At 48.7% G+C, this 27367-nt stretch overlaps 9 protein-coding genes across 9 annotated transcripts; 4 read left to right on the plus strand and 5 right to left on the minus strand.

Annotated features, from left to right (window-relative positions):
- Window positions 1-632: 632 nt before the first annotated feature.
- Window positions 633-1148, minus strand: K441DRAFT_531740 (ankyrin; the record flags this gene model as incomplete). Its single annotated transcript, XM_067642216.1, has 1 exon — window positions 633-1148. A coding segment is annotated over one exon (516 nt), but the record flags the coding sequence as incomplete, so codon positions are not given.
- K441DRAFT_2614 (uncharacterized protein) lies at window positions 1121-5211 on the minus strand. Its single transcript, XM_067640821.1, has 4 exons — window positions 4981-5211; window positions 4217-4934; window positions 1759-4166; window positions 1121-1448 (listed from the first exon to the last, which is right to left on the minus strand). Exons 1-4 carry the CDS (start codon window positions 5067-5069, stop codon window positions 1286-1288), a joined length of 3378 nt encoding a protein of 1125 aa, XP_067510260.1. The 5' UTR covers window positions 5070-5211; the 3' UTR covers window positions 1121-1285.
- Window positions 5212-8269: 3058 nt separating this feature from the next.
- On the plus strand, window positions 8270-9641 carry K441DRAFT_650220 (uncharacterized protein). Its single transcript, XM_067647000.1, has 4 exons — window positions 8270-8837; window positions 8910-9010; window positions 9121-9267; window positions 9401-9641. The coding sequence occupies exons 1-4, from the start codon at window positions 8677-8679 to the stop codon at window positions 9427-9429; spliced, it is 438 nt and encodes a 145-aa protein (XP_067510261.1). The 5' UTR covers window positions 8270-8676; the 3' UTR covers window positions 9430-9641.
- K441DRAFT_2672 (uncharacterized protein) lies at window positions 9164-10128 on the plus strand. The gene is made up of 3 exons (XM_067640854.1): window positions 9164-9267; window positions 9404-9643; window positions 9700-10128. The coding sequence occupies exons 2-3, from the start codon at window positions 9438-9440 to the stop codon at window positions 9953-9955; spliced, it is 462 nt and encodes a 153-aa protein (XP_067510262.1). The 5' UTR covers window positions 9164-9267; window positions 9404-9437; the 3' UTR covers window positions 9956-10128.
- K441DRAFT_683328 (uncharacterized protein) lies at window positions 9987-11973 on the minus strand (the record flags this gene model as incomplete). Its single annotated transcript, XM_067651679.1, has 8 exons — window positions 9987-10134; window positions 10348-10476; window positions 10512-10945; window positions 11129-11142; window positions 11207-11282; window positions 11424-11460; window positions 11521-11745; window positions 11840-11973. The coding sequence occupies 8 exons, from the start codon at window positions 11971-11973 to the stop codon at window positions 9987-9989; spliced, it is 1197 nt and encodes a 398-aa protein (XP_067510263.1).
- Window positions 11974-14086: 2113 nt separating this feature from the next.
- Window positions 14087-14919, minus strand: K441DRAFT_650224 (uncharacterized protein). The gene has a single exon (XM_067647001.1). The coding sequence runs from the start codon at window positions 14557-14559 to the stop codon at window positions 14338-14340; it is 222 nt and encodes a 73-aa protein (XP_067510264.1). The 5' UTR covers window positions 14560-14919; the 3' UTR covers window positions 14087-14337.
- Window positions 14920-16599: 1680 nt separating this feature from the next.
- On the plus strand, window positions 16600-18820 carry K441DRAFT_683329 (uncharacterized protein; the record flags this gene model as incomplete). Its single annotated transcript, XM_067651680.1, has 7 exons — window positions 16600-16803; window positions 16857-16937; window positions 16980-17222; window positions 17422-17705; window positions 17776-18124; window positions 18162-18668; window positions 18740-18820. 7 exons carry the CDS (start codon window positions 16600-16602, stop codon window positions 18818-18820), a joined length of 1749 nt encoding a protein of 582 aa, XP_067510265.1.
- Window positions 18821-19885: 1065 nt separating this feature from the next.
- K441DRAFT_530790 (ImpB/MucB/SamB family protein) lies at window positions 19886-21943 on the minus strand (the record flags this gene model as incomplete). Its single annotated transcript, XM_067642183.1, has 2 exons — window positions 19886-21685; window positions 21740-21943. 2 exons carry the CDS (start codon window positions 21941-21943, stop codon window positions 19886-19888), a joined length of 2004 nt encoding a protein of 667 aa, XP_067510266.1.
- Window positions 21944-22422: 479 nt separating this feature from the next.
- K441DRAFT_530791 (uncharacterized protein) lies at window positions 22423-24552 on the plus strand (the record flags this gene model as incomplete). Its single annotated transcript, XM_067642184.1, has 1 exon — window positions 22423-24552. One exon carries the CDS (start codon window positions 22423-22425, stop codon window positions 24550-24552), a length of 2130 nt encoding a protein of 709 aa, XP_067510267.1.
- Window positions 24553-27367: the final 2815 nt, after the last annotated feature.

The following is a 27367-nucleotide window of genomic DNA, read 5'->3' on the forward strand; positions in this document are numbered from 1 at the left end:
GGTGATCCTCGCTGGTTGCGTAGTGCGGATTCATGCGTGCATGCCTTTGTAACGTCTTCAGGTCCGGATTGGAGCGATGTGAATCTCTTTGGTCAATCCGTGTCTCCACTGGACCAGTCTTCCTGCATCATCTATTGCCACTTCAGGACCCTACTGTCAGGGCCAGCCAGTATCGATTCTGCGCCATATGAGCTATCCCCAATGGAGCCGGATCGGACTATGCCAGCTGAGAGGCGGCTTCTCATGAGAAGGACCTAAGGGCGGTTACCATTCGCCGTGATGAAGTAGATGAGAAGCAGATAGGACGCTCTTTAGATAGAAATTTATTCCTAACGACGTTCTTTATCAGAGGAAGAACGAATACTTTCCTGAAGCCAGATCGCCTTGCATACTAGTTGGGTATCAGTGGACCTCTCCATGGGCCTAATTTTAGATACACGAGTGGTACAGCGTCGCGCTTCGCGCCCCGCCTTAAACCGTTGTTAATACCTCCAAACACGTCACTCACATCACCGTCGACTAAGCAATGTTCTCCGCTTTCTAAAGGCTTCTATTTGCCACCTCAAAGTAGTATACAAGGAAATGGTCAGCAGCAGGTGGGCGGGGAGGTGGTTAAGTAGAAATGTAGGTTATTAAAACAGACCGTCACGCGACTGTAGTAGCTTCACTACCGACTTGTGCCCCTTCTCTGCGGCCCGCGACAGCGGCGTCCGTCCGTATTTGTCTTGGGAGTCTAGGTCGACGCCGTCCTTGGCCAGCAGCAGCTTGACTACCGGCTCGTACCCCCTCTCCGCGGCCCACGACAGCGGCGTCCGTCCGTATTCACTATCCTTAGAGTCCGGGTCGACGCCGTCCTTGGCCAGCAGCAGCTTGACCACCGGCTCGTGCCCGTTCTCCGCGGTCCATGACAGCGGCGTCCGTCCGCTCTTGCTCTTGGAGTCCGGGTCGACGCCATCCTTAGCTAGCAGCAGCTTCACCACCGGCTCGTGCCCCTTCTCCGCGGCCCACGACGGCGGCGTCTGTCCGTATTGAGTGTCCTTGGAGTCCGGGTCGACGCCGTCCTTGGCCAACAGCAGCTTAACCACCGGCTCGTGCCCCTTCTCCGCGGCCCATGACAGCGGCGTCCGTTCGCTCTTGCTCTTGGAGTCCGGGTCGACGCCGTCCTTAGCCAGCAGTAGCTTCACCACCGGCTCGTGCCCGTTCTCCGCGGCCCACGTTAGCGGCGTCCGTTCGGATCTAAAGGTCTTGGAGTCCAGGTCGACGCCGTCCTTGGCCAGTAGCAGCTTTACCACCGGCTCGTGCCCCTTCTCCGCGGCCCACGATAGCGGCGTCTGTCCGTATTCAGTGTCCTTGGAGTCCGGGTCAACGCTGTCCTTGTCCAGCAGCAGCCTGACCACCGGCTCGCGTCCCCTCTCTGCGGCTTGCGACAGCGGCGTCCGTCCGTATTTGTCTTGGGAGTCCGGGTCAACGCCATCCTCCGCCAGCAGCAGCTTAACCACCGGCTCGCACCCGTTCTTTGCGGCCCACAACAGCGGTGTCCGTCCGTATCCATCATCCTTGGAGTTCAGGTCAATGCCGCCCTTCGCCAGCAGCAGCTTGACCACCGGCTCGTACCCCCTCTCCGCGGCCCACGACAGCGGCGTCCGTCCGTATTCACTGTCCTTGGAGTCCGGGTCGACGCCGTCCTTGGCCAGCAGCAGCTTGACCACCGGCTCGTGCCCTTTCTCCGCGGCCCACAATAGCGGCGTCCGTCTGTATTCAATGTCCTTGGAGTCCGGGTCGACGCCATCCTTGGCCAGCAGCAGCTTAACCACCGGCTCGTGCCCCTTCTCTGCGGCCCACGACAGCGGCGTCCGTCCGTATTTACTGTCTTTGGAGTTCGGGTTGACGCCGTCCTTCGTCAGTAGCAGCCTGACCACTGGCTCGTGCCCTTTGATCGCGGCCCACATCAGCGGCGTCCGTTCGTATTTAGTGTTGTCCTTGGAGTTCAGGTCGATGCCGTCCTTGGCCAGCAGAAGCTTGACCATCGGCTCGTTCCCCTTCTCTGCGGCCCATGATAGCAACGTCCGACCGCTCTTGTCCTTGCTGTCTAGCATACATTCTCCTTGAGATAAGAGAAAAGTAAGGAGTATCTCGTCGCCATGCTCTGCCACATAAGAGAGAACACTCCTTTGCGGTGAGAATGTGAAGTCGCGTCCAAAATTGGTCCGTTTGTTTCTATCCTGGTAGTACTGTTTGCATAGGCCATAAAGCGGAGACGTTTGGGGCTGGATTTCCACCTGGGTTTCTAAAAATGTCCGGACAGCTTCATCACTCCCGGTAGCTAGCGCCGCAAAAATTGGTGGCCCATAACGCTCATTTTCTACTTCGAAGCAGGATAGGTTGGATGGGTGAACTCTTATGAGGTTTGACATGTTGCTCTCCGCCAATATATATAAAAGACTCGCATCTGGAGTGTGTCGGCGTATTTCGTGTCTTTCGAAGAGGTTATCCAGGTTAATCCAATCGGCAAGCTGGAAGCTCTGAACAAAATCCTTCTGATTGACCCCCCCCCCTTCTGCTGCATCGGCGTGGTACAAAACGTTCTGTACAGCGTACTGTAGGAACGGAAACATTTTAGCTGCCGACAGCCGGAGGGCTGCGGCTTCTTGCGATGATGCTTTCGGAAGTGGAGTGTCGATGTTCAGATGGGTAGCGATTTCGATGCTCATGTAGTTGAGACAGCACTGCTTTAGTCGCTCGTGGCTTTGTCCTTGGAAGTTGCTTCCGAGGCTAGACCAAACTGCCCTTAGCCCGTTTTCTTTAAGGAGAAAGTCCCTCACTGACTCGTGGATGAATTGAACGCTTTGAGTCTTCGACTTTGTGATTTCGGCGAGGCCTTTCGAAGAATTAAGAATGAATTTCTTAATGGTGTCTATCCCAATCTCATCGGAATCCCATCTTGGTAGGTCCTGAGGGTCGACGGAGAGAATAGCAAGGTACAATTCCTCCGGCTTTAACGGTTGTCTTGCGAAGAGCAGCCATTGAATACACAGTAGTAGTTCGTTTCTGTTGTGGTAGTCTCGTGTCAGAATATCGCGGAAGAGCTCGTGCAAATCGCTAGGGATATCTCGGAGTCTTTTCCGAAGCGCGTGTATGCGGCCACCATCATGCTCCTTATTCAATATGTCCACCACGAGGACAACCCACATAAACACCCCAGATGCCTTCTCTTGAAGTTCAACTCTGACCTGCTCAGCAAGCCTGCCACGCCCGATTTTCAACTCGCTATCGATATAGCTAGTAATATCGTGAATATGTCCCTCTTGTCCTTCTAAGACCAGACTGAGGCCTCTCCTGATTGTGACATGTGGGTAGTGTCTGCTTGAAAAGCAGACTTGAAATCGAATCCCGGCTGAGACGGTGAGTTCCCCTAGATGTTGAAAAAACGTCACCATGTCCCGAATCTGACATTCGTCGCATTCATCCAAGGCGTCAATGAAACACATCACGGAGGACTGCCGCAGCATTTGTATAGCTTGTTCGAAGAGATCTTTTAGTAATTCGACGCTCCATTGGTGATGCCCACTACTATTCCACGTCGCAAATCCGAGAGAGTCAAAGACACATTGGAGCTCTGGAAGTCGCTCGAGGAGTTGCAGCAACAGCGATCGATACATCCCGGTCGTGGACTTCTCCAGGTCCGCTCCTCGCGCGTTGAAGAAAAAGGAGATGATGATTCTGTCGTTCATCATCTTCCTGGAATTACCAAGAGCGAATTTCATCATAGTCGACTTTCCAGTTCCAGGCTTCCCTTTAATCCACAAAAAGCCGTGATGTTCGTGTAGCTTAACGGCATCAAGCCAGTCTAGGTATTCGGACTTTTTCAGTAGCCATTTGCATGTCTTGGCGTGCGCTCTCTTGATGGTCATCTGACGAGCATCTATCTGGTCGAATCCCATTGAGTCAATTAGCGTCCGTCTCTGTTCTTCATTGAGAGTGGGGATCTCTCCTCTCCTCTCCTGCCTGAAGACCATCCTTGTCATTCTATGGAGTGCGGCGGCGACCTTCTTGTATTCGACATCATCAAGTCCCGTGAAGCGACACATGTCCATGTGATTCTGTCCAATGTGCTCGGTAATTTCGATAGACGGAAAGTTCAGATAGGATGATGCATCCTCGACAACCTATTGAACACTTTATGAGCAGGAGAAGAAGTACATGGGAGCGAACGTACCTTGTGACCGTTGAGACCCATGATACCGAGCTCCTCTTGGAACGAATGTATCACCCAATCTTGTTGATGAGCCATCGGACTAAACTCATCTCTCAGTTCCCTTAGACGTTCTGCCGATGGTAAGAGCGTGTTGACGATCTGTTCGTTAACGCGAATCCCGGCAGCTTTGATAACTGCCTCTGCAATGTGTTGAAGAAAGCCACGGGGATCGGCCCCGCCATGCGGTGTGCCAAAAAAAATGATTCCGGTTGTAGAGTCGAAAACGCCGCGGAGATGAGTTTGGCCCCCGTGACAGCCACTCGACCGTCGAAGCATTTCCTTGACGATAATTCCTCCCAGGCTATGTGCAATGAATAATACCGGTCTCGAAGGCTCTAGCCGACGTTCAGCCTCTAGAGCGACCAGAAAACCCCACGCGATATCATAAACGGTATTTCTGCTCACAGGAGGACCAAAACAGTGTCTCACATGCGTGTCGTAACCGTATGTCAGAACCCGCGCGTACGGTATGGTTACTGGAACTAGATCTCGCGGCCAATAGACAGCAATATTGGAGCTGCCTTCATGATGCGACCTCGAAAACGGATTGAGTCTTCGAACTTTGGAAGGCGGTTCGACCAATTCGCCATCGTTGTCTTCATTTCGGCGCCTCACATCTCCTCTCTTGTGAGTCCATGTCCTTTCGGGATGACCGGTGAATCCGTGAATGAATATGATACTTGTTGTTCAGCGGAACATATATCGGACCTAGGAAGAAAACTCACTCAAGAAACGGCTTATGGGGATCGAAGAGGACTGTCAACCCGGCTGGAGGAATCACCCCGTCCAAGTGTCCGCCAGCCGATCCATTCATGATAATCTGATAGGGATGAAGCTGAGGGATGTGAATTTTAAACCAACAGACAGTAGTCTCGCGTCCCCAATGCGTTTATCGAGGAGAATCCTCGCTCCTCCAGCCTCAGTATTGTCTGCCTTGTCAGACGTTACAAGTGCAGAGGCCAATAGCTTAGCAACGTTCTTGGCGTGTTCGGCAACAACGGGGAATGCCGAAGTTATTCCGGACCAGCATCGCGCTCCTGAAATTGCAGTAGAGACCAGTTCGCGCTAACCTTCCCATAATCAGACCCCATTGTCAACAGTCTCGTGTCATTTACCGCCGCCAAGACCTAAGAGCGCAATCCAGCTTTATCCATTGCGCAAAATACGCGCCGCTTCCCACCTCCATCTTCATACCTTGGACAATCTTGCGATTGTATGGTCAATGATTGTCATGCCCGAACCACAACTCTTCAATCAACGCAAGCGTCAACGCCCAGAGCAGAGTCTACTTTAACCGAACGAAACATCGCAACCTGTGTTTAAAAAGCAGAAAGTTAGCCATCCTAGCGGATCTAAACCACCGGCAGTATTTGAGATAACTTATTAAAGATCTGGTTAACTAAATGTGCGTTACAAGAGTTAGACGGAAGAAACACTCAAGCTGCTCCAAACCGCCCCATTCATCATACCAACGGCCCCATTGGCCTCTGACATGACGCGCTCTCACTAAATGGAAGAAAATTCACCAGCCTACGCAATCTGCCGCTAACTTTTCCTCCCGCTATACAGCGAGATGTTTAGAGGACATACAGCTACTTGCCGGACACGGTGGTCTAGACCTGTTGGACGCGAGGGGCGTATGTATTGCCAGATCCTACTCGCGCCAGTGCTACCCTTTTACCAATAGTATTAAAGAGCTTTATAGTCGTATTTTAAGAAGTATTATTAAGGAGATACGCGTCTATAATAAACGCTCAATTTATAAGGCTTAACTTATATTACTTTAGTTTTTAGCTTCCGCGACTTATAACCCTTATAGTTATACTTCCTTTGGTGCGTTTTAGCAGGCGTTTAAGGGGGTTTGTGGTTTATATTAGTGGTGTATAGGTAGTTGGGTTGATTGTTTTGATGTCACTTATGCGTCAATAAAACCGAGCACCTTCGTACAATCTCCAAATTTCCGCCAACTATATGCTTTCAAGGATTAAACCCGCAAATCGATTACAGCCCCATCTCTTTGTAGACATTTCCTCGCTCAATCCTTGGCATGAAAAAGCAGTCTCACAAGTCCCATTAAATCTGTGCCTTACATTCTTCTTGTACGAGGATCAAGGACCTCCGACTATGTGCGACAATAAAGTTTAACGATATTCCGGCCCCAGCGAAAATTTATCCACAGTTTATTTCCAAACTGAGGCCTGCTTCTTCCCGTCCTAGCCGCCAGGCCCAGCATCATTAAAGCTCGGTCACACTATCGTAATAGCATACCGAGGTCACTCCCCGGGTACAAGCGGAGTCTGTGCCGATCGATTAGAAAGCTTGTACATTGCCTTGACTCTTCTAAGCTTTCGCATTGACCTTGCGCTCTGTTGTGTGTCCAGAACCCCTACCAATGCGGGCCATCAATTCAACAATTTCCACCGATGACGGGAAAGAGCGATTAGGACGGTTCTAGCTCATGCCCGTATGTAGAATGCTCTAGTGGTGTTGACCTGCTTCCCCGGTTATTGGATAGGTGTAAGCTCGGGTCTCGACTGGCTGCGGTGAAAGAGCGTCGGCCAAGGGGTCGATATTAGTAGGATAAATTAAAGGGAACATAATATTTAATCTTCACCGGAACGGAATGATCTTGGAAAAGTATTTTCCATAGGCCTCCAGTTCTTCCTTTCACTCTTTTACGTTAGTAGTGCTCACAAAAAAGGCCACATTTCCTCTCCTTCCGCCTCTTTCTTCCCCATCAACTGAGACCTCCCACATCATTCAAACACAAAAACCACTCAAATAATTAGGCTTGCACCTTCCTTGATTAATTGTTAGTTTCCGAGAACATCTGACATAACCCGCTTGTAACGATGAAGTTCCCAGCTTCTCTTTTCGCCTTTGAGGCACTGTTCGTCATTGTGTGAGTGCAACCCCATCGGAATCTTGCCAGCTCATCTCAGGTTGAGCGTTGATTCCATACGCTGATTTCCCTAGCTTCGCTTCCCCCCTTCCAGATGCAGAACCTACCTGCATCCACACTGTGATGAAGTTGCCCTCCGTTGATACCGACTGCACCTTTTATGCCAACACGAAAACTCTGACTGAATACACCGACTGCGGAGGCTGTGCTCTGGGGACCAAATACTATGGTGTTGGACTCGTATTCCTTCCCCTTTTCTTCTTACCGAGACCTTTTATATTAATCCATCCTCTTGATATCTCGGAACTAACACCACATCCCACAATTATAGGCTTGCCAGACCTCCACTACCATCGGGGGTATTACCCAAGTTACGGCTACTTCTTGCTCCAGTCGTGGGTACAAGCGAGAGTACACCCAGCTATATCCTGTCCCTACAACCCCAGTTATAACCACCACTCCAACTCCCACCCCTTCCACCTGCACCCATCTCATTGCGCCGGTTCTGGCCAATGTAGCTGATCACTGCGCCGAGTGGAAAGGCACCACAACCATGACTTCGCACATAGATTGTGGAGGTTGCGCACTAGGAAGGATGGAAATGGGGCCTGGCCCAGTCTTGGTGCCCTGCACATCCACTGCTGAAAAGAAAGGATGGAAGACGGAAATTGTCATGGCTTGCGCAACGAGCACCTAGCTGTTTGTCTTATTTTTCCTCGGTTTTATTTCGAGTGTGACACTTGGTATGGGACGCGGTTCTTTTCTGGGCGGATGTCTTACGCTACGGCGCAGAACGTTTCGAGTGTAATGAGGATCGAATTCTTCAGTGGCACTCAACGGCTACTTAAAACTTGTTGGTTATACTGCTTGCTTATCAGTGGGTATGGAGTTTGAGTTCCAGGTAGGAAAAAGTCCTGAGGCTACAAAATGAAACCTCTTATTCCTGTTGACGGGGCAACTGCCAAGCTCTTTGAGAATACGTCTATCGTGCCGTACGAGACCTGCGTTCTTTAGCGACTCCCATCATTTGAATGGTCGAGTTAATTACATCTTATGATTGCATCTCGGGGATGTGATCACGACAGATTTCAGATCAGGTAGGAGCAATGCCATCTCTCGTGACGGTTTCATTAGCATTCCGATGCCTAAGTGTCGAGCCGGCAGGACCCTAATAGACAAGTACCACCAAACACGTGTTCATCGGTGCCAGCAGCAAGATATATTACAGAAGGTCATGGAGATGGACGTTGGAGTGACTTTCGGTGTTTCGCGATAAGGAGTTCCCGTCAAAAGTCTGTCCCCGCCCACCGAGAAGTGGGGCGCAGCTTGTTTTGTTGCCCCTCTTACAAGTCCCTCCTTGTGCTAGCAAAAGGTGACGAGCAGTGCTCGCCGCACCAGCTGATCTCACTCCATCTCCTCAAAGCTACATCTACATAGCTGTCCATCTACACTCAAACTACAAGAAACATATATACCTCTTCCACCAATCCACGTATACCCAGCTTCGGAAGTGTGCACCATGGCCGAAACCCAAGTCGCCCCCGCCATTGACGAAACACCCATCTCACCCGTCCGCGAGGGCATCCAGCGCCGCAACTCGCTCGAGAAGCATCTGACGCATCGGCCTGACGCTCAAGATCTGAAGAACAGAAATATCCTGCTGGACACAAATGCTGCACCGTGAGTACCCTACTTCGAGTGAGCTAGTAGGAAACAAACAACAGCTTGGCTGACTGAGAGGTCAATATATAGGGCATTGCAATCGAAGGCGCTTGAACTGGAGAGACAGCGTGCGACGGATAATTTGAAGAAGGGGCTTGCACATCGTCCGGATAGGGAGACGCTGGTGGAACGTACGTTGGACTACTCTCTACTCACTGCGGAGTTCATCACAAGCACTTGCAACAGTCCTCCAGCGCCTCCGTATAAGGCACAAGCTAACTCAGAGGGTGGCAATCCACAGGCAACATCCTTCCCGACTCCATCGCGGCTCCCGCACTACAGGGCCACCAGCGCGAACTCGAGCGTCATATGCGCGCCGACAGTCTCGAGAAGGGTTTGCAGAGCAGACCCAATCCGGAAGAGCTAGTCAAGAAGGGCATTTTGGAAGGTACTCCCACCATTTCATCTCTCGTACATGTCACGGAAACCAAACCCCCGCGTGCGGTTCTCCCTCACCACCAGTGGACTTTGACGACCATGACCCACCTAAATGTTGTGTGATGTGCTGATCTCTTCTCTAGAAGATGAAATTCCTGTCAAAGACGCATGAACGATTGAATGAGGAAAAGAATAGGATGGCATAAATTGAGGCGCAAACTGCGAATGAAGACACTGGGGTGGCATGATGGCATTTGGGCGAATGCGTTATGGGTCATTCCCTTGCGGCGCATACTGGACTGTTACATTGGGAGATTGGCCTGCTGGGCGTGTAATATCATAAGCACGAGTAATTCACAATCCACACTTGGGATACTTTTGAGAATGTTAGCTCCGACCCCTGACTATGTTGACTCTCAAGATTCTAGCCAATCCCTTTCAGCTCTGTTCGCTGCAACTTGGCCGGGTTATCCACTTTCACGAAGTGCCTCTCTGGTCCACTCAACTTCCATGCCCAAATTCAGCATAACTTCTCCAAACCAGCGCATCGGAAATCAAGAATACTAGCAAATAATAACTGCACCGAGTGCTCTTATCCAGAGCACCACCAGTGGATTTCAAATACGAAATATCCGACTTTAAATTCCTCAAATTCTGGTAGTCCTCAAATCCCAAATTGTCACCACTTCGACTCCTAAATATTGATGTCCTACTTTATTTCCTTCACTATCACATCTCCTTCCATTGCTTTTCCTCCTTAGTCTCCTCTTTACTCTTCTTGTTTCCAAGCTCATTGGCATTCGCCTTATGCGTTGCTTTACTCGTTTCTTTCCCATCAAAGCCAATTCCGGTAGGAGGTGCATGAGCGTGTTCCCCTCTCCCTTCCTCTTCAATATTCTTGACCAATTCGGTGACTCCAAACAGATCATCCATGCGCTCGAGAGAAAGACCTTAGTTTCGGGTATCAAGAACCAGGTGAAGATAAACATGCAATAGCAGAAAGACCCATAGACCAAGAAGCACCTATCGCAACCGCCAACAACCTCACCCATCAAAAACAGAAGCAAAAAGGGGGGAAATAATCATATACCCATAGCCGCCCTTGCCAACCGTGGCAAGCATATTCGGCGTCGCGCGCGCCACCACGAAATGAAACAGCCACTGCGTCGCGGCCGCAATCGCGACGTTCAAGCCGCGCAGCCGCGCGATCGGGATCTCGCTGACATAGATCCAGCACACGGGGCCCAGCCGAACTGGAAGCAGCCCGCGAGCGGGAACACGCACACCAGCGCCGCATACCCGGCGGGCGGGACCGCGTGGCCTGTGGCGGGCGGGTCGACGCGCACGTACAGGCTGATGTAGAACGTGGCGGTGTCCTGGGCGATCGAGGTCCACGGCAGCGAGCGGCGGCGGCCGAGCGAGTCGGCGGCGAAGAGCAGGAACGCGGCGCAGGTGGTCGTCTTGACGATGCCGCAGATGCTCGTCGCGAACGGGTTCGTGGCTGTCCCCTTGATGCTCGGGCTCTCGAGGATCTGCGGCGCGTACGGGTTGATGGCGTTGGTGCCCGTCATCTGCTGGCAGATTATGAGCCCGGTGGAGATCAGCACCCGCTTGCGGTTGCCGGGCATCGTCCACATCTCGCGCGGCAGGTCTTGGAGGGCTGAGCCGCCGATGAGCAGGCGCTCGTGCTCGAGTTACTCGGCGATGGCGGAGAGCTCGCCTTGGATGTAGGGCTGTGTGGGCGGTAGGTCGCGCACGCGTGAGAGGACGGCGGTGGCATGCTCTCAGAGGTCTGCATTTGCGAGCCAGCGGGGGGATTCGTTGCAGAGGAACATGCAGATGCAGAGCAGGAGGGCTGGAAGGGCTTGTACTGTCAGGGGGGCGACTGTTGTGAGTGTTAGTCAATGAGCGTATAGAGAAGAGATTGGAAAGAGAAGGAAAAGACGCACTGTATGTCGTTTGGCCGTGAAGATGTAGGATAAAGCCGTAGTTGATCCAAAACGCGAACATGGTCCCGGCTGCGATCTAGAGTTTTTGGAGGTTGTCAGAAGTTTTCCTTTCCATTGCTTTGCTGTGGAAACACTCAACTTACGAAGAGTTGGTAGATCCCGGTCAAGCTGCCCCGAATAGCTCGTGGTGCGTTCTCAGAATATACAGCGGCGTCACCATCGAAGCGCCGCCGACACCAACTCCTGCTATGAATCTACACGAATAAAGTTATAAGCTGCACTCCCCTCTGATGCATGACTGAGAAGAAATCTACCGTCCGATATACATTACAGCAGGATTCCCAATACTTGCCGCTTGGAAGATGCACTTAATACAAGCCACGGCGCTACTTTCAATGAGTGCTGTGCGACGGCCGCTCTTATCAGCAACCCAAGACGCAATGAAGCAGCCAAGAAAGCAGCCGGCTTGCAGCGTCGACGCTATGTTTGCAGACAGATTCGCCTGCGATGCAGGGCCAGCGGCCGCGAGGTGGTATTTCCTGATGTTCCCACCGAGTCAGCTTGTCGTTCAATTTCACGTAGTCTCAGCTTGCGGGGCTAACCACGGAGTATGCGAGGAAGGATTGGTCGTACGCGATGAATGCGGGCAGCGTCAGCACACCGCCGATGGCTCCAATGTCCATGCCTAACAGCATACCGCCGAAGCAGGTGGAGCAGGCTAACATGAAGACGCGCCAGCCGTAGACCTCTGGCGGCTCGGCTTTCATCGCCTCATTTTTCACGATACGGTATAGGAATCTGGCGCCAGGGCCTATTGTTGCGATACTGGAAGCTTAAGGATAATAGATTGTTTTTTATTGTGGCTCATTTTAAGGTACAGTTCTTGCGCATTGATAGGCGATTGGTATGACTGAGGTTTAGACGGTCATTTGGAAGCTCTTAGCATTGTTGGCTCAACGATTTCTATATAAGCTGTCAGTTGGCCAAGACAAGAATAAAAGAGCAGCTTCGAGAGTGGGAGGAATGGCGAATGATATATTCATAAGACATACAAGAAATTAGAGAGATTTCATTGAATAGCGCAGAGAATTCAAATTAGAGAAACCAGGACATTCACAACTAGTACGGAGGTCCCTAACAAAAGTTCTTGCACCTTCCTAATTAGGAAGTTTGGCTCACCGCCCATCGGCAGAATATGAATTTCAACGCTAGACGCATCAAATTCGTTCTTAAAGCTTCAAATAAAAGGCAATATATAGGCAATTAATTGATTCATTAATAAGCTATATATTTTTGAGGTTGCGGGCTCTGCGCGACCATAGGTTCCTGCCCTGTACTAGCTCCTCCACCGACTCTATAAGGTCCTCTAGTTAAGCAGCAACCTCTTATTGCTGCCTTCTTCCTATTTTCTTGTTAATCGTTTGTATAGACGTTTGGTATTTTAGAGGCTCTAGAGGACAACCTGCGGGCGGCTCTAAGGACCTTCCTCTAACGTCTACGTTAATTAAGCTGCTAGCGGAGGCTGTGCCGTTACCTACGGCCTCCCCAGAGGTAGTAATAGGGTCCTTCTTCCTTACCCACTTCCTTGTAGTTTAATTGACCGTACGCCACCTAATATCCGCTGCTTAGTATTAATCCTCCTACCCATTTAGAGCCCGTTGTTCTTGCCATTATTGCTCTACAAAGCTAACTTTAAACGTTGCCTTCTTTGTATTTCTACCCTTTGTATTCAGTTGGTTCTAAAGCTTAAGCGGCTAAGGAGGAGGAGGAGGCTTAATAGGTGGCAGAGGCTTAAGGGGAGGCTTATCGGAGGAAAATTTCGATTAAGTAGGCGGCTGAAGAAGAGCCCATTTGGCTCAACGTCGGCGACGCTGCTTTGGATCATAGTCGCCATACAGAGGCTCTAGATCTATAAGGTCGTGCGGTAGCTAAGGTCCTATTTTTATACGCTCCAAAAGCTCTAGTAGCTTAGGCTTGCTTAATAAAGGCTCCATTAAATTGACTTAATTAAGGCCTAAAAGCACCTGCTGTCGCATATAAGTAATAACCTAGCGCTAATATTAATCCATACGTTTAAGCGCCTTCCAATCGCGTCAACAGTCAGCAGCGCCTTTGCAATAGTTGTTGCCTCCTTAATAGCGAATAACCTCTTTAATATAACGTGGAATTCGTTTAATCCAAGCTTAAATTTGCCACTACTTAAGCTCCTCCTAAGCCTTCCGCTATACTCGCTCAGCTTCTACTCTAGTTTTTAGCGCTCCCTTCTATATAGTAACTCGTTTAAGATAGGCCTAAGCTAGTTTAATTATATTTAAATCGGGTGAATTGCCGGGCTAAAGAAGGCGCTAGAGGCCTACTACGTTAAAGTAGATCTGCTAGTAATGCGATATATAAGACGGAGCTTTATCCTCTTAAATAATAGTATCTGGGCAATTAATCTGGCACTTAATACCAAAAGGAATAAGGATAGGAAGGAGGATAGTAGTAAGGTAGCGATACTAATTAATACCCCCTTTCTTTCCGTTTCTTTAGAAGGCGCTATTCTCCTTAATTATATAGAATTAAGGCTTTTTACCTAGCTTATTGCGAAGCCTAAGTTGTTATATACTAGTAGTAAGCTGCCAAGCCACGTAAAGCTCTGGCTTAATCGCTTCGTTAATCTTTTAAAGCTTAATCTTTAAAGCCTTCTTCTCTTATATAGTTTTAGGCCTCTATATATAGCAGGGAGCCTTCCGATTGTATAAGAACGCGCCCTAAAATATAAACTTAGTAGCTTTAGGAAATCGAGGTTAAATTACCTTCTTATTTACCTTCTCTTTAGCCAAACGCTAGAGCTTATATTGTCGAACTGAAAGTTCAGGTCAGGAAGACTCGTGTCAAGATTGATCTATGAAGAAAAAGAGACTATATATACATGAGGTATGAGTCACAGGTAGGGGGGGGACCCCCCTCCCCGTATGACTCATAACTAAGCCACACTTGGCGTCTGACACACCCTCCCAGCTTTAAGCTCTCTGAGATTGAAGCTGTATCACCAGTCTGGGCGTAGAATTTCAAAGTCTTGTTCCAAAGCTCAATAACCCAACCCCGTGTTACCCTCGTCTCGTTCCAAGAACCCGCGTCTCTCACCATCAGTATATCCAAGCTAGCTTCCGCTCTGGCGTCTTGCTCTGGCTGGGCTCTACTTGGACGCCACGTGGGGTCGTTACGCTGTGGTGGAGTAGGTCGACTATATCGAATGGTTGTGTATCTAGGTTGTGGTTGTCATTATGGATGGAGGATTGATTGAGGGACGAATCGATTGTCGTAGCAGTACGGTGCAAGCGTCTCGTTGATCGTGACGCGTCGCTCATTACGACGGCGTTGATGTCGTTGTCTTTTATGGCAGCAGGGTGCCAGCTTCTTGTGAGGGCGCATCGCTCGTCACGATGGCTCCTTTAGTATTGTGGCAGCAAGGTGCCAACGTCTTCTTGTGAGGGCGCATCGCTCGTCACGACGGCTCCTCTTGTATTGTGGCAGCAAGGTGCCAGCGTCTTGTTGTGCGCGTCGCTCGCCACGACGGCTNTAGGNAGCAAGGTGCCTTCTTGTTGATAACGAGTATACTATGTATACCCGGACACGAGCCGTGGGAACAGCTGATCAAAAGAGGTAATCAGTGCGTGGGAAACAACCCCGGGCTCATAACTGTCGAACTGAAAGTTCAGGTCAGGAAGACTCGTGTCAAGATTGATCTATGAAGAAAAAGAGACTATATATACATGAGGTATGAGTCACAGGTAGGGGGGGGACCCCCCTCCCCGTATGACTCATAACTAAGCCACACTTGGCGTCTGACATATATCTACCTCTTCTATAGCCTAAAACAACGCCGGTTTTATTGCTCTAGATAACAGCCTTCTAATTATTAATTGTCTAATGCTTATATCGCAAGGCGAACTATAGGCGAGCTTTCTTTATCTTTTATAAGAGGCAAGGCTTTCTTATAGGCTTCGTCTTTTAATATCTATGGCGTTAAAGGACCCACTAAACAGTCTAAGTAGAGTAGCCGCACTTAGCGGTAATATAGGCGTAGGACTTCTCTCTACCAAATTAATCGGTGGTGACTTTCTTAAGAATTCGCTGTTCGAACTCGCGGGTAATTTTAACCTTTAATCCAGTATAAGGAGCATCAATAATATAGCCGTTAAGAATAAGAGGATAAGAGGAAGGGTCCTAGCCACAACTGCGGGCCTTTTTAAAGAGATATTATAGTACTTAGCGCTTAATTTCGGTAATGCGTTCGATATGCTAAAGGGTCGCTTTTATAGCCTTTATAGCTAGGGCCTAAGCCCTAGTCGCGAGCTAATAAAAGCCCATAGTTAGTAAAGCAATATTCGAGCTAGAGGAGTTATTAAGCAATTTTAGAACGTATTAAGGGGACCTAGGGCATTAGTATCGGCGTGATGGAGGTGATGAGGCTGCAGAAGTTATTCTGCCGTCGGCGGTCGGTGGGCGGTGAGCCAAACTTCCTAATTAGGAAGGTGCAAGAACTTTTGTTAGGGACCTCCGTACATATAAAGTTAAAAGACTCTTATACGACCACGAGTCCCAGGTCTTGTACAGGGCTGGTCCTTCGATATGTATCCCTTAACCCGTCAGGACCATTAAGGAAGGTCCGTGCACGAACATCAGAATCAAAACAACGCGCCGGGCCTTGATCTAATTGATCTAATTGGCTAGCCCTTATCGATAACCGTACGACCAATTCTAACGGTTAAGGGATAAGTAGCCCACCATAACCCCGGGCATGCCTCTGTCCTGGGTGGATTACAAGCAAGGTACCAAGACAAATTCTCACCTGCCCGCAACGCCCGGCCAATCTTGAATTCGCCCCAACTTAAGATGGTGTGTTTCCATTCCCCCAGCTAGACACGTTTTTAGGGGTCCAGATCTGCCCGGCTCAATTTGTGGGAAAACCGAACTCTGGTAGAATGCTAATTGCTGCCGGGATGGGCCAAATGGAAGGTGATATCGCGCCTTAGCATCTTTCTGCAGTGTTGTAATACGACATTCAGGCTTGAGTCAGGGCAAGGGTGCGTCGAGTTGATCTATCCTGGATATGGATAATCTTAGGTGCCGGGGGGTAACTGGCTAAATCAGAACCGCCAATCGAAGATCATATCACTCCGCAAGGTCTTCATATTCGAAAATATACCTCAGTTTGACGTCTCCATTTGTCGCATGTGGCTTGTGTAGTAAGCATCTTAACAGAACACAAGTTGTGCAACATCCATGAAGGGCGGAACAATCCCGATTCAGTAAACGGAGCATAGGAAAATCTGGGGTAAGACGTGGAGGAGAGCTAGCTCTCATGATTTAAACGGTTGCTACCGATTACTGCAATTGCGGCTTGTATGTGGCTTGCCGGAGCCGATGTACTAAAACAGGCGTCAGAACCTAAAAAAAATTTCCCTTCTTTTTTTCGCCCGAAATCTGCGAGCGTCAGCTCCCCTAGGCAAAAGGATAAATGTTCGAACAGGGGTAGCTATTTATCCGCGAGTCACGTACTTACATTGCTTCTTGGGACTTGCACGCCTGAGCACCAGAATCTCAGCAATGTCAGCTTCCGCGGCCAACGCCTCCACCCTTTCTCCAAAAACCCACTGCGTAGCAGACAAGATGTGGCCAATGCTGTGGCATCCTCCTAGATCCTCTTGCTAGAGGCAGCTCTCCTCTGCACAGATTAGTCAAAGTTGGCAGCACAGGAACTCGTTTCGATGAAACAGCTGCCTAGGTCGAAGGCTATGCAAGGCCATTGTTAGGGCTTGCACCACTACTCGCTGGTGGAAGCAAGTATGCAGGAACTGAAAGGTTTGTGAATGGCCTGATAGCTGGGACAGACCCAGAGAGTCCAGGGTGTTGGGGCCTGATGGAAGATATGGGTCAGAGGATGGTAGAAGCATGCCCCATCGGGTACACGCTTGCCATCTCGGACAAATACTTCTGGGAACCATTGACAGAGAAGCAGAAGAAAATTGTTGAGACCTAGCTGGGTAGCATGAATGATAAAGATATGCCTAACACGAACTAGTATGCAGCACACGCCCTCCTAATCCAGTACAACTTCTAACTATGAAATCACTACGACAGGCTGTGGTTTCGTGTCTTCGCCAACCTTGGCCTTGCAAAAAACGGTGCGGCACTCTCCCAAGCCAGCCTGGACGTCGACATAAAAGCAGCTCAACACTTTCTACCGTGGCGGTGGCTGGTCTAATGACGGGCCTGAAGGATATTGCCAAATAGACTACTATTCTGGTTCTTTCGCCATCCAGTATCCGCAACTTCTCTACTCTCGCCTAGCTGCAGATACCGACCCAGTTCAAGCCGAGGAGTACCACAATCGCGCTCGCATGTATGCTTCGGACTTCGTGCATTACTTTGATCCGGAAGGTATGGCTATCACTTTTGGACGAAGCCTGACGTACCGCTGGGCTATGGTGGCATTCTGGGGGTCTGCAGTGTTCGCTGATGTCGAATTACCCACACCTCTCTTGGGGAGTGGTAAAAGGGATCTGGTTGAGAAATCTAAGGTGGTCGACTACGCAACATGACATTTTCCAGTCGAACGGGATGCTCAGCATCGGATATTCCTACCCAAACACGTATCTTGCGGAGAACTACAACTCACCTGGTTCACCCTACTGGTGTATGCTGGCTTTTGCACCGCCTGTCATGCCGGAGAACCATCCATTTTGGAGTGCGAAAGAGGAGCCGCATCCGTTTGCAGAGCAGCGGGTGGCCAAGCCGCTCCCACATCCGAGACATATCGTCGTAAGGAATAGTGGGCATACATTCTTACTATCGAGTGGGCAATCATGCCACTATCCACGTAAAGCCACACAAGCAAAATACGGGAAATTCGCATACAGTGCTGCGTTTGTATATTTTGGTACCTATAGGATCCTACACTCTCGAGCAATATGCTAGAGTCGTCGCTTGCGCTCTGACTGGTGGTAAGATGTTGAAAATGCGGCGAGCAGTTGATGATTCAAGGATTGAAGAGCACGACGGGATGCCAGTGCTGGTTTCAAGCATGAAGCCATGGAATGACGTCGTGGTGGAAACGTATCCTCTACCGCCTGTACAGGAGAGTGAAAATTGGCATCCTCGCATCCACCGTATCACGACTGGTAAGGATCTCAAGACTGCGGAGGATGCTTTCGCTGTATATGGATGCCATGAGTCTGATGGAAGAGCCTTGACCGCATTTGATGAACATAAAGTCGAAGGCTGGACTAAGGATAGGTTAGATGCTTTTGTTGTATCTCGCTCAGGGGCTGTTGGGATCGCAGAACTACTTCTTCACGAACGAAAAGTGGGGATCCCGGACGCCGACGCGAACTCAAATCATGTCGAGTCTCGAACAGTTTTGCCAGCACTATATGTAGATTTGAAGGCGTGTCAGACATGCTGGCTCGCAACGGTAAGGATGTTGGCAACAACTGACAATCCATCCATCAAAGAATGACTACTTCAAGGTCGATGTTTGTTCAGTTCCTTGGGGGGTTTCATAGAGAAAGGCTTTTGCCTATGCGAGAAAACCACAAATCTGGGCTTCGGGGAGTGAAAGGTTGAGGTTGGAGTCAGCCTTGTTAGGCGAAGCTAAGCGGGCCTCTTGGTTAAGCGTGCCATTTGGCGGCTGGAGTAGCTTAATAAGTCACGCTTCTTGAGGCATTGGTAGGGAGCAGCTAATGCGCATCTAATGATTCCAAAGTCCCCTCCGCTATCAACCAAATCTAAAGGCATTTTTACCTCGTTACTCGTGTAGCATTCATGTAGAATATCACAGGATTGTAATGTGGATTATTGAAGTGCGGCTCTTTCAACACACTTCTCATATTCAGCCATCTCGAAATCTGTTTTCGCTGTTAATGGTTTTACTCCAGAAAGGACTGAAGCCGGAAATGAATCTTTGAATTGCACGATCAACACCAGGGACCCTTCCCCATATTCTTTCAATTACCCTAAAGCAGCACCAAATCCGCAATAGACTAAATCCTCACCTTCCGTCCTCATCAATTCACTTCTCCACCAATCCTTAGGCCTTGATTGCACTCCCACATCTTTAGAAACCACAGGCTTAGACAACGGTGCATCTTTCCTGAAATAGGCGTAGGTTGGACGTTATTTTTGAGGTTGATGGCTTCGCAGTCGCACGCGACTCGACAAGTTTGTTGAGCTCGGTGACGGTAGAGATAATAGTACGCGAAATAAGTGCCGAGAACAAGAGAGAGGAGGATAAAGTAGAGCATTGGTACTTGAATGCAGGGGGGTCAGAAAGGTGCGGCTTAACTTGAGCATCTATTTGGGGTATTTTCTTAACGCTCCCAAGTCCCATCAGATGTGTCTTGGTATTGCTGACGTGCTGCTTCACACTTCCGGTCCTAGTCTATTTCGACCAACGAACGAACTCACTTAATGCTGAAAAAGAGTGCAGCGATGAGAAATATCTACTCTTCATACACCAATATACCTACATTCACGATGGTAGAGACATTACGTAAAATGTGTATCTGTCAGCCCGTGCTACAGTTTCCAGAGACCTTGGTCTAGAAACAGCCTTCGCAAGACCGTGCATATATTTGATACGCCAATAGTGGAGGCTATGGCGAAGCCGCTGACTATACCCAGGCTTGTTTATCATGAGAAAAACGGTTTGCGCTTCGCAGCTTGGGGCTCCAGGGCAACGCCATCGTTTCGAGGACGGCCTCGCTTGCGTTTCGCAGGCATGGAGTTGGATGACGACTGCGGTCGAGGAATTAACCGCATGGTCGGCGTTGGAGACGATGTGGACTTGACTACGTCCTTAATGGTCTGGCGAGAGAGGCAGAAATCGATGTGAGAATTGAAGATTTTATTGTCGGCGGGTTGAGGCAATGAGCAGATAGGACAGTCCCATAATTCTTCTTTTTCGTTCAGGTTTTCCTCAATTTTCGGCGATGGTGGCTTTCGAACTTGCCGGTCGAGAGGGGCCTCTAAGGAGGCTCCATTCTCTTCTTGCTCTTGCAGCTGCTGATGCTCTTGGCTAAGGGCTTCTAGTTCGTTCATTTCGTCTTCTCTTTCTTGGCGTGCAGCTTCCTCAAACTCAGCCTCTGGCCAAACCTCCCATTCTCCGTCATCAGCATTTGCTCCGCTCTCGGATTTGGGCACTGGAGTTCCGCCTCGAGATGAAGCAGCGCGGCTCTTCAGACCAAAGAAGTCAATTCCGCCCTTCTTTATACTCACAATATGAGTGACGCGAAGACCCATTAGACGGAGCTTCATGTTCGGAATCTCCTTCTCTAGCTTTGTGAGCATTGGCAAGGCGTACCTATATAAGTCTTCTGAAAGATGAACGGCTTTGGGAGGCGAACTCTGCCGTGTCAGTACCTCAAATGTATGCAACTTGACTTTTAAGACCAGAGTGCGTCCTTTATGTTGCGTGCGTTCGAGGTCCTTTTCTAACTCTTCAGCAATGTGCCGCAACTTCTCGCGCAGTTCAGTCTTGCCACTCAGTTCCGGAAATGTAGACTCCGTCCCAACACTCTTACGTTCGTACTCTTCTGCAGGCTGAATTTTTGTACGACCTAGACCGAGATAGCATTGCATAAGAAATTGGAAAGCCTTTTCTCCAAATAATTTTGAAAGGTAGGCGCGGTGCGTATAGATGTTTCCGCAAGTCTTAATTCCGATAGCGTCAAGTTCGCGTTCAAAGACTCGTCCAACACCATTAACTTTTCTAGTTGGTAGGTTACGCGTGAATTCCATGATTGTACTCCGGTCACTTGCGATTCGATATTGTCCGTTAGGCTTATTCCGATTCGATGCGATTTTCGCCAGCTTAGCGTTCGCAGCTATGCCGGCAGACACTGTAATCTTGGTCTTCTCATGAACTTCTGCGCGTAATTGGGAGACGACCTCTTCCGGGTCCATGTGGTGTTCATTGCAGTATTCGGTAATGTTGAGATATGCCTCGTCTATGCTGGCACTCTCAAAGCGTGGGTCATATGTTGCGAGTATGGTTCGTACTTCTTTTGCTTTCGCATTGTACTTGTCAAAATTTAGAGGTAAACAGATCAGTTGTGGACATAGTTTCATGGCCACAAATCCTGCCATCCCGCTCCTACATCCGAATTTGCGCGCATGGTAGTTGCAAGTTGTGAGGACGCCTTTACCGACTGCCATAGGCACATCTCGTAACTCTGGTCTGTCCAACTCTTCGACAGCGGCGTAGAAGGCATCACAATCGATATGCACGATAGTTTGTGTCAGATCCCTGGTCAATTCTAACTCTAAAATATAGTCCTCGGCGCGGCGGAGATCGGAGGTGAGATCGGTTCGTTCAAGTTGGCGTTTGAGAGCCAATATACGATTGATCTTCTCGGTCAGGTTTCGGTCTTTTACCTCCTCGTTGTTGAAGAACTTAGAGCCCTTAGAGGCATTGTAGATTATTTCAGATACCTACGGTACGTTAGTATCCGCAGAGAGAGAAAATGAAGGTGGACGCGGGTTTACTTTCTGCTGATCCACGGCATCTTGGCCGGCCTTGGTCAAAGAAGGTCCAAGAAGGTGATATTTGAGCGTGTCATGCTCCCCTGCTTCCGCTGGGGTCTCTGCAGGCAACTCTCGTGGAGCGGAAAGGTGTGGTGGTGCGTTCAGAGAGTCTGGCGGCTCTACTAACGCGTTGGAAATTTGTCCATGGGCCTCATCAGTGCTCATACTGATATATGAGGCTGCTATCGCACGGAGAATTGGCGTTGGTGGGGAGCAAGCATTCCTCGAACGCGATGATGCAGTCATTTGACGCGCATCCTTGACCGCTTCGCGAGTATTGTAACTGGCCTCTTCTCAGCCGAGACGCCAAGGGCTTCGCGCTTGCATGCGCCTGACCGTCACACCACAAAACAAGACGAACAAGGACTTCGGAAGTGCGAAAAGCATCGCGGCGGGTCCTTTGAATACAATTCACCTCGACCATGGTGATCACCACTCGGTCCACATACCAACTATCATTGGGGAACCTGCAGCGGTTCTAGTGGGGCGGAATCACGAGTTTCAGTCTGTTTTGATTCAAGAACTGTTAATAACGTCAACACCCGCCCTCAACGCCTATTTGCACCCATTGCCGACCAAGAAGATGATCTCGATCCCCAACCAATATTCTACGACTCTCTAAATACACTCCGGCCACATTTAAGATGCCTACAGATAGGTACAATGTCAATAGTAGCCGGCCTTTGATGCCCACTCTTGCTACGAACAGAACTGCGAAAACTCCCATTACACCCCGACTGGCAGCGTCAGCAACCTCTACAAACACTTCTCTACCCCGTCAGCCAGAGAGGAGCGATACAGGGAACACTCCGAAAGGGGACTCGGTTACAAGAGAGGACTTAACAACGCCAGTCAAAACCTTTCTTAGCAGTAATGTTACTCCCCGCTCGTCATCAAGAAAGTCCCGCGTCGGCACCGGCAGCGCTCAGTCAACTCCTAATGGAACACCTAGTGGTACGCCGACCGGCTCACGGCCCGGGTCCACTATCGATACGGCTAGTACAAAGGAGGGGAATAGCTTCAGCGGGCTGGGTATAAACGGATTTTATGGTGTTTCCTCTTCGGGTAGGCCAAAGAATATAGTCAATGGAGGCGCTGTGTTCCAAAATGTGCCCGTGAATAGGTCGCCAATGCCGAATGTCCATGGAATGTCCGGATTAGATGTCGGAGGACCCAGGGAGAACTCTCAAATGTTCTTCCACGCTCTTGATCCAAAATCTCAGGACCCAAGTCCAATTCAGAGAAAGACACCAGCATTCTTCTATGCTAACGGAGAGGAAGACGAAAGCCCGGCACGTTCAGCAGGAATACCTTCGCCACCGCTTTCCTCAATCGAGAGGACTCGCCCACAAACCCAGTTCTTCCACGCTGATTCAACCCCCGAAGTAAAGAATCGACCGCCACTTCCCACACATCCGCTCGTCACGGCGTCGCCTGAACCAGCATCATTTTCAAATCTATCCCTAAAGCCACCCGCGCTCCGCCCGCCGTCGCCATCGAAAGATAATATACATCTATCATATCGAAAAGGCGCTTCGCAGGTCATCCGTCCAAGCACCCGCAACAGGCCATCCGCTATATCTACACTACCTGGGCATCCGTATTCGAACATAGCACAACCGCATTCTCGAGACTCTGATCACGAACGATCATCACGGCGAAGATCTAGCGCAGGAACATCCTCCACCCGTATCAATCATGTGAAAAGTGCGAGTCTCTCTTCTATTGACTCAGTTACCTCTACCAAAAAAGGGGTTCATAGCCATGCTGAGACCTTGTCTTTGGTAACACCGAGCCCGCTTCATAATGAGAATAGAGTTATTAGCAATGGATCAATACCGGAAAGCATTGCGTCTGCTCCTACACCACCAAAGGAAGATTTATTAGGCCTACCATTATCTGTGCCGCAGAGCCCTACAAAGTCAGCTGGTCAGAGTGCGCTTCAAAAGATGAACGAGCTAGCCGCAAATGCCAGAAGAGAACGGAAGGTCCTAGATCTAGAAATCAGCAATTCCTCATTACTCGCCATAAATCGACAGCTGGAGCGGGAAGTCCGCAAGCAGAAAGCCGAACTTCGACGATTTCGCAGGTTAAGTCGGGCGGGACGATTCTCATCCAGCACATTGCGTTCCTCTGTTGGAGATCTCTCTACTATTAGTGACAGCGAACTCGGTGATTTATCAGACATGCTCGAGGAAGCTGAGGATCCCGGCGGAGAAGATGAGCGAGACGACTACACCAGCGAATCCTCTATCGATGAAGAAACTCTAAGTCCTGGTGCTCTCGCTGATAGGGATGCAAATTATCGTATTAAGGATGAGAAGCGCCTCCAACTGGATTTGTCAAAGCATCGTGAACTACTTGTAGACAGTCAGAAAATGAACCAAAGTCTCAAACGATGCCTCGGCTGGACAGAGGAACTTATTAAAGAGGGGAAGAAGGCTCTTGAGTATCAGGTCCGCGTAAGCGATGTCAAACTCGGCGGGCGTGTTCTGGAGTCCGAAGAGGAATTACACGTCGACCATGGAACGGAGCACAGGCAAGGAGGCACGCTACTAAGCGCTTGGACGCTTCCAGACCGGACCATTGACTACGAAGACCGTGCTTCTCTCGGATCGGAGCGCACAGACAGGGATAGCGGGGTTGAGCTGGAGGGGCCACAGCAGCTTCAGCAGCAAGAGCATGATCAGGATCAATCAATAGCGGGCTCAGAGATGGGCGAGACGCCCTCACGACCATCTCGCATGACTGATATTCTCGGAGAAACATTTTGAATCACCGTCGTTTGGCGGCATATTATTTCATTTGTCACTAGAAGTACCTAGGCTAGGTTTGAGATTGGCGTTTAGGGGCCCCTTACAGGCTGAGAGGTTGCGTATTTACGGCGCAGTAGGGAGTATAATATTGGGTGTGATCTCAACGCACTTTATTTACTAGATGGGTCGGCATTCATCTTCCCTTTCTCGTTATTGCTAAAATTGTTCATTTGTCAGGGAAAGGCTGCAGCGTGAGGCAGCTTTACTGATGCTCGCGCTGTATTTTACGAGATACCCCCTGAATTTCTACTCTGTTAGAAACACAATGCTACATCAGATAATGTCTACCAAGTTTTTTACGTCTGCACCTAAAATTATCCTGCTTACGCTCACATGGAACTATTAGTACTTATCGTGAGTCCAGCGATCTTTTCGGTCCTTAATATATCACTAATGCCCTTACACATTGGACCACCCACGCGGAAGAGGCGGTCTGGAAATTGCACAAGTCGGGAAAAAGGGCAGAAATTACAGTAGTGGGGTCACACCCTTAAGAAACCTTCACATCTACAAACGCCACTTTCATAGGACTATAGCCATGGGGGCGTTGTACATGCTAAGAACTGCGGCACCGATTCATGAGAGACGATGCAAGAGGCTGTTTTCGGTGCATTCTATCTGGAAGAAAATGCTCTTACAGACATCCACAAAAAAACGCGTGGGCACAGGCGGTTGGCATGTCTAACTGGCGGTGTGCACGATCATCAAGACCACCGCAGCAGATGTGGGCCGTCGGCGAGATAGCTGCAACGAAAATTCGTACTGCGAATCGAATCGGGCAATACCTACCGCTCGACCATGCCGAGCTAAGTAAATTTTAGACTACGAGCAAGCTTTAGCAATGACAGGAAATGAGACAGTGTCTATCAGCTTTTACCCACTATATTTGGTAGAGATGCTAATGCTCTACTGCACTTTACGTAATGGTGTAAAGCAACTTATGGGAGCGCTACTACTTATACTTGTCAATATTTTCATCACTACGGAACATTATTATCAATAGAAGTAGATACTATTGCTTGGCAGTGTCCATCTTAGCAATGCATAATGCTAAGACCTCCTACAATATTCGCGAATATCGAACGCAGTTACTACGTGGCTAATTCGCTTTTTAATATTATTAAACTTATTAATATTTATTATTTATTTGTTTAAGAATTATTTTATAACGCTATTACCGCTTATAACTAACTAGGATATCCGTACGCGTGTATAATCCTAATAAGTAAACCTATCTAGACAACCTACCTTAACTATACTATCGTCTATAACCGTTATACCCTCCTCTGTTAGTCCTATAATGCCGTCTAAAGCTAATATACGCGCTATTACCGCAGAAGAGTATAAAATTGCTAGAGAGTAAAGGGAATAAGCCTAAGATAAAAGGGAGATTTAGAAGTATAAAAAAGAGTATAAAGCCGCTAGTATAAATACCACTAGGCTTAAATAGCTTAATTATAGTTAGGCTTAGCCGATTTGGCCTTATAAGCTACTATAATAGCTACTATAACTAATAACCTTAGTAAGCCTCTCCCTCCTAGTATAAAGTTGCTTAAACTTCGCCTTCTTAGTGTTATAAAAAGGGATTACTCGCTTATCTCTTGTCCTATAGTTCGACCGTCTCCCCGCTATCGCTACTAGTCCGTTTACATCCTCCCTAAGTAGCCGTGCTACTGCCGATATAAGGTCCGTAACACGATCAAGTCTATAAGGAAGTATTAGCGTTAAACAACACGCCCGCCCTAGTGCCGCTAACAAACTAAATGGAAAATAAGCGCGTTCTTCTTAATAGGGATTATTAGAAATAATAATATCTTTCTATCTATCGTAGTTGCGTAAGGGGGTATTTAATTTTCACAGTATAATTAGGAGGCGTAGGGCTATAAGGTTACTCTAGAGCTATTTTTTAGCGGTTTTGCTAGTACCTAGCACTTAAATCTACTAAGGATTTACCCTAAGGCGACTAGATATCTTTAAGTAAAGCTTTTATTCCTAATAAGATATTACCGCATTTTGCTATATTTTACTATATTGCCGTATTCTATTATATTCTACCACATTACTGCATTCTACTATATCCTGCTATATTACCATATTATATTATATTTTGCTATATTCTATAAACCCTAACTTATAAGCTAACTAATTAGGATTTTCTATGCCTAGTATAAAAAATCGCTATTAACTCGCTTACTACTAGTGTTACGGCTCGTACAAATGCCTCTGAACCAAAGCTTATAGAATACTGTATTACAAAGATACTAAGCTAAAGAGAAGGAAAAGGGGTCGCTAGGACCGATGTAAATAAATATATAGGGTAAGCCGCCAAGGCGCTAGCTTTAGGCGGGCTAATCGCAGGTTGGTAGAATATAGCAAAATTTAGCAGGTAACGTGCGATAGCGCCGTTACATCACCCCCCTCTTTAAAAGAAAGCCTGCCCTTAGGCTTAGTTAGAAAAAATAGGGTAGTACTAGGCTTATAAATGTAGGATTATAAAAATATAAGATAAGGAGATAAAGGGGATATAAGTCCATCCTAACTAAGTACAAAGGGCGATTGTGGGCTAAGTGGAAGCACTAGGCCAGAAAAAGTAGCCGCTAAAAGTCTTAGCACGGATCTAACTAATTAAACAACTTCGACCGGCGGTTAAAGTTCCTAAATATCTGAAATTTTACGGTACTAGCAGAAAATGGTAGAATATGGCAGAATTTGGCAGACAGCTGTATTAGGGCTTTAGGGCGTTTTTATCCCTATATTCTTCCAGTAACTTATT

Source organism: Cenococcum geophilum, assembly GCF_001692895.1.
Source record: "Cenococcum geophilum 1.58 unplaced genomic scaffold K441scaffold_1, whole genome shotgun sequence".
Lineage (NCBI taxonomy): Eukaryota > Fungi > Ascomycota > Dothideomycetes > Gloniales > Gloniaceae > Cenococcum > Cenococcum geophilum.

Bases quoted from the DNA above. Each gene is read 5' to 3' on its own strand.
- K441DRAFT_650220 (XM_067647000.1), top strand. From the start codon at position 8,677: ATGGCCGAAACCCAAGTCGCCCCCGCCATTGACGAAACACCCATCTCA. The intron at 8,838-8,909 runs GTGAGTACCCTA...GTCAATATATAG, and splicing joins CTGGACACAAATGCTGCACC to GGCATTGCAATCGAAGGCGC. The intron at 9,011-9,120 runs GTACGTTGGACT...GGCAATCCACAG, and splicing joins TAGGGAGACGCTGGTGGAAC to GCAACATCCTTCCCGACTCC.
- K441DRAFT_2672 (XM_067640854.1), top strand. From the start codon at position 9,438: ATGAGGAAAAGAATAGGATGGCATAAATTGAGGCGCAAACTGCGAATG. The intron at 9,644-9,699 runs GTTAGCTCCGAC...AATCCCTTTCAG, and splicing joins CTTGGGATACTTTTGAGAAT to CTCTGTTCGCTGCAACTTGG.
- K441DRAFT_650224 (XM_067647001.1), bottom strand. From the start codon at position 14,559: ATGAGCGACGCGTCACGATCAACGAGACGCTTGCACCGTACTGCTACG.
- K441DRAFT_2614 (XM_067640821.1), bottom strand. From the start codon at position 5,069: ATGAATGGATCGGCTGGCGGACACTTGGACGGGGTGATTCCTCCAGCC. The intron at 4,935-4,980 runs GTGAGTTTTCTT...CTGAACAACAAG, and splicing joins CCCCATAAGCCGTTTCTTGA to TATCATATTCATTCACGGAT. The intron at 1,449-1,758 runs ATACAGACGGAC...GACTCCCAAGAC, and splicing joins CCGGACTCCAAGGACATTGA to AAATACGGACGGACGCCGCT.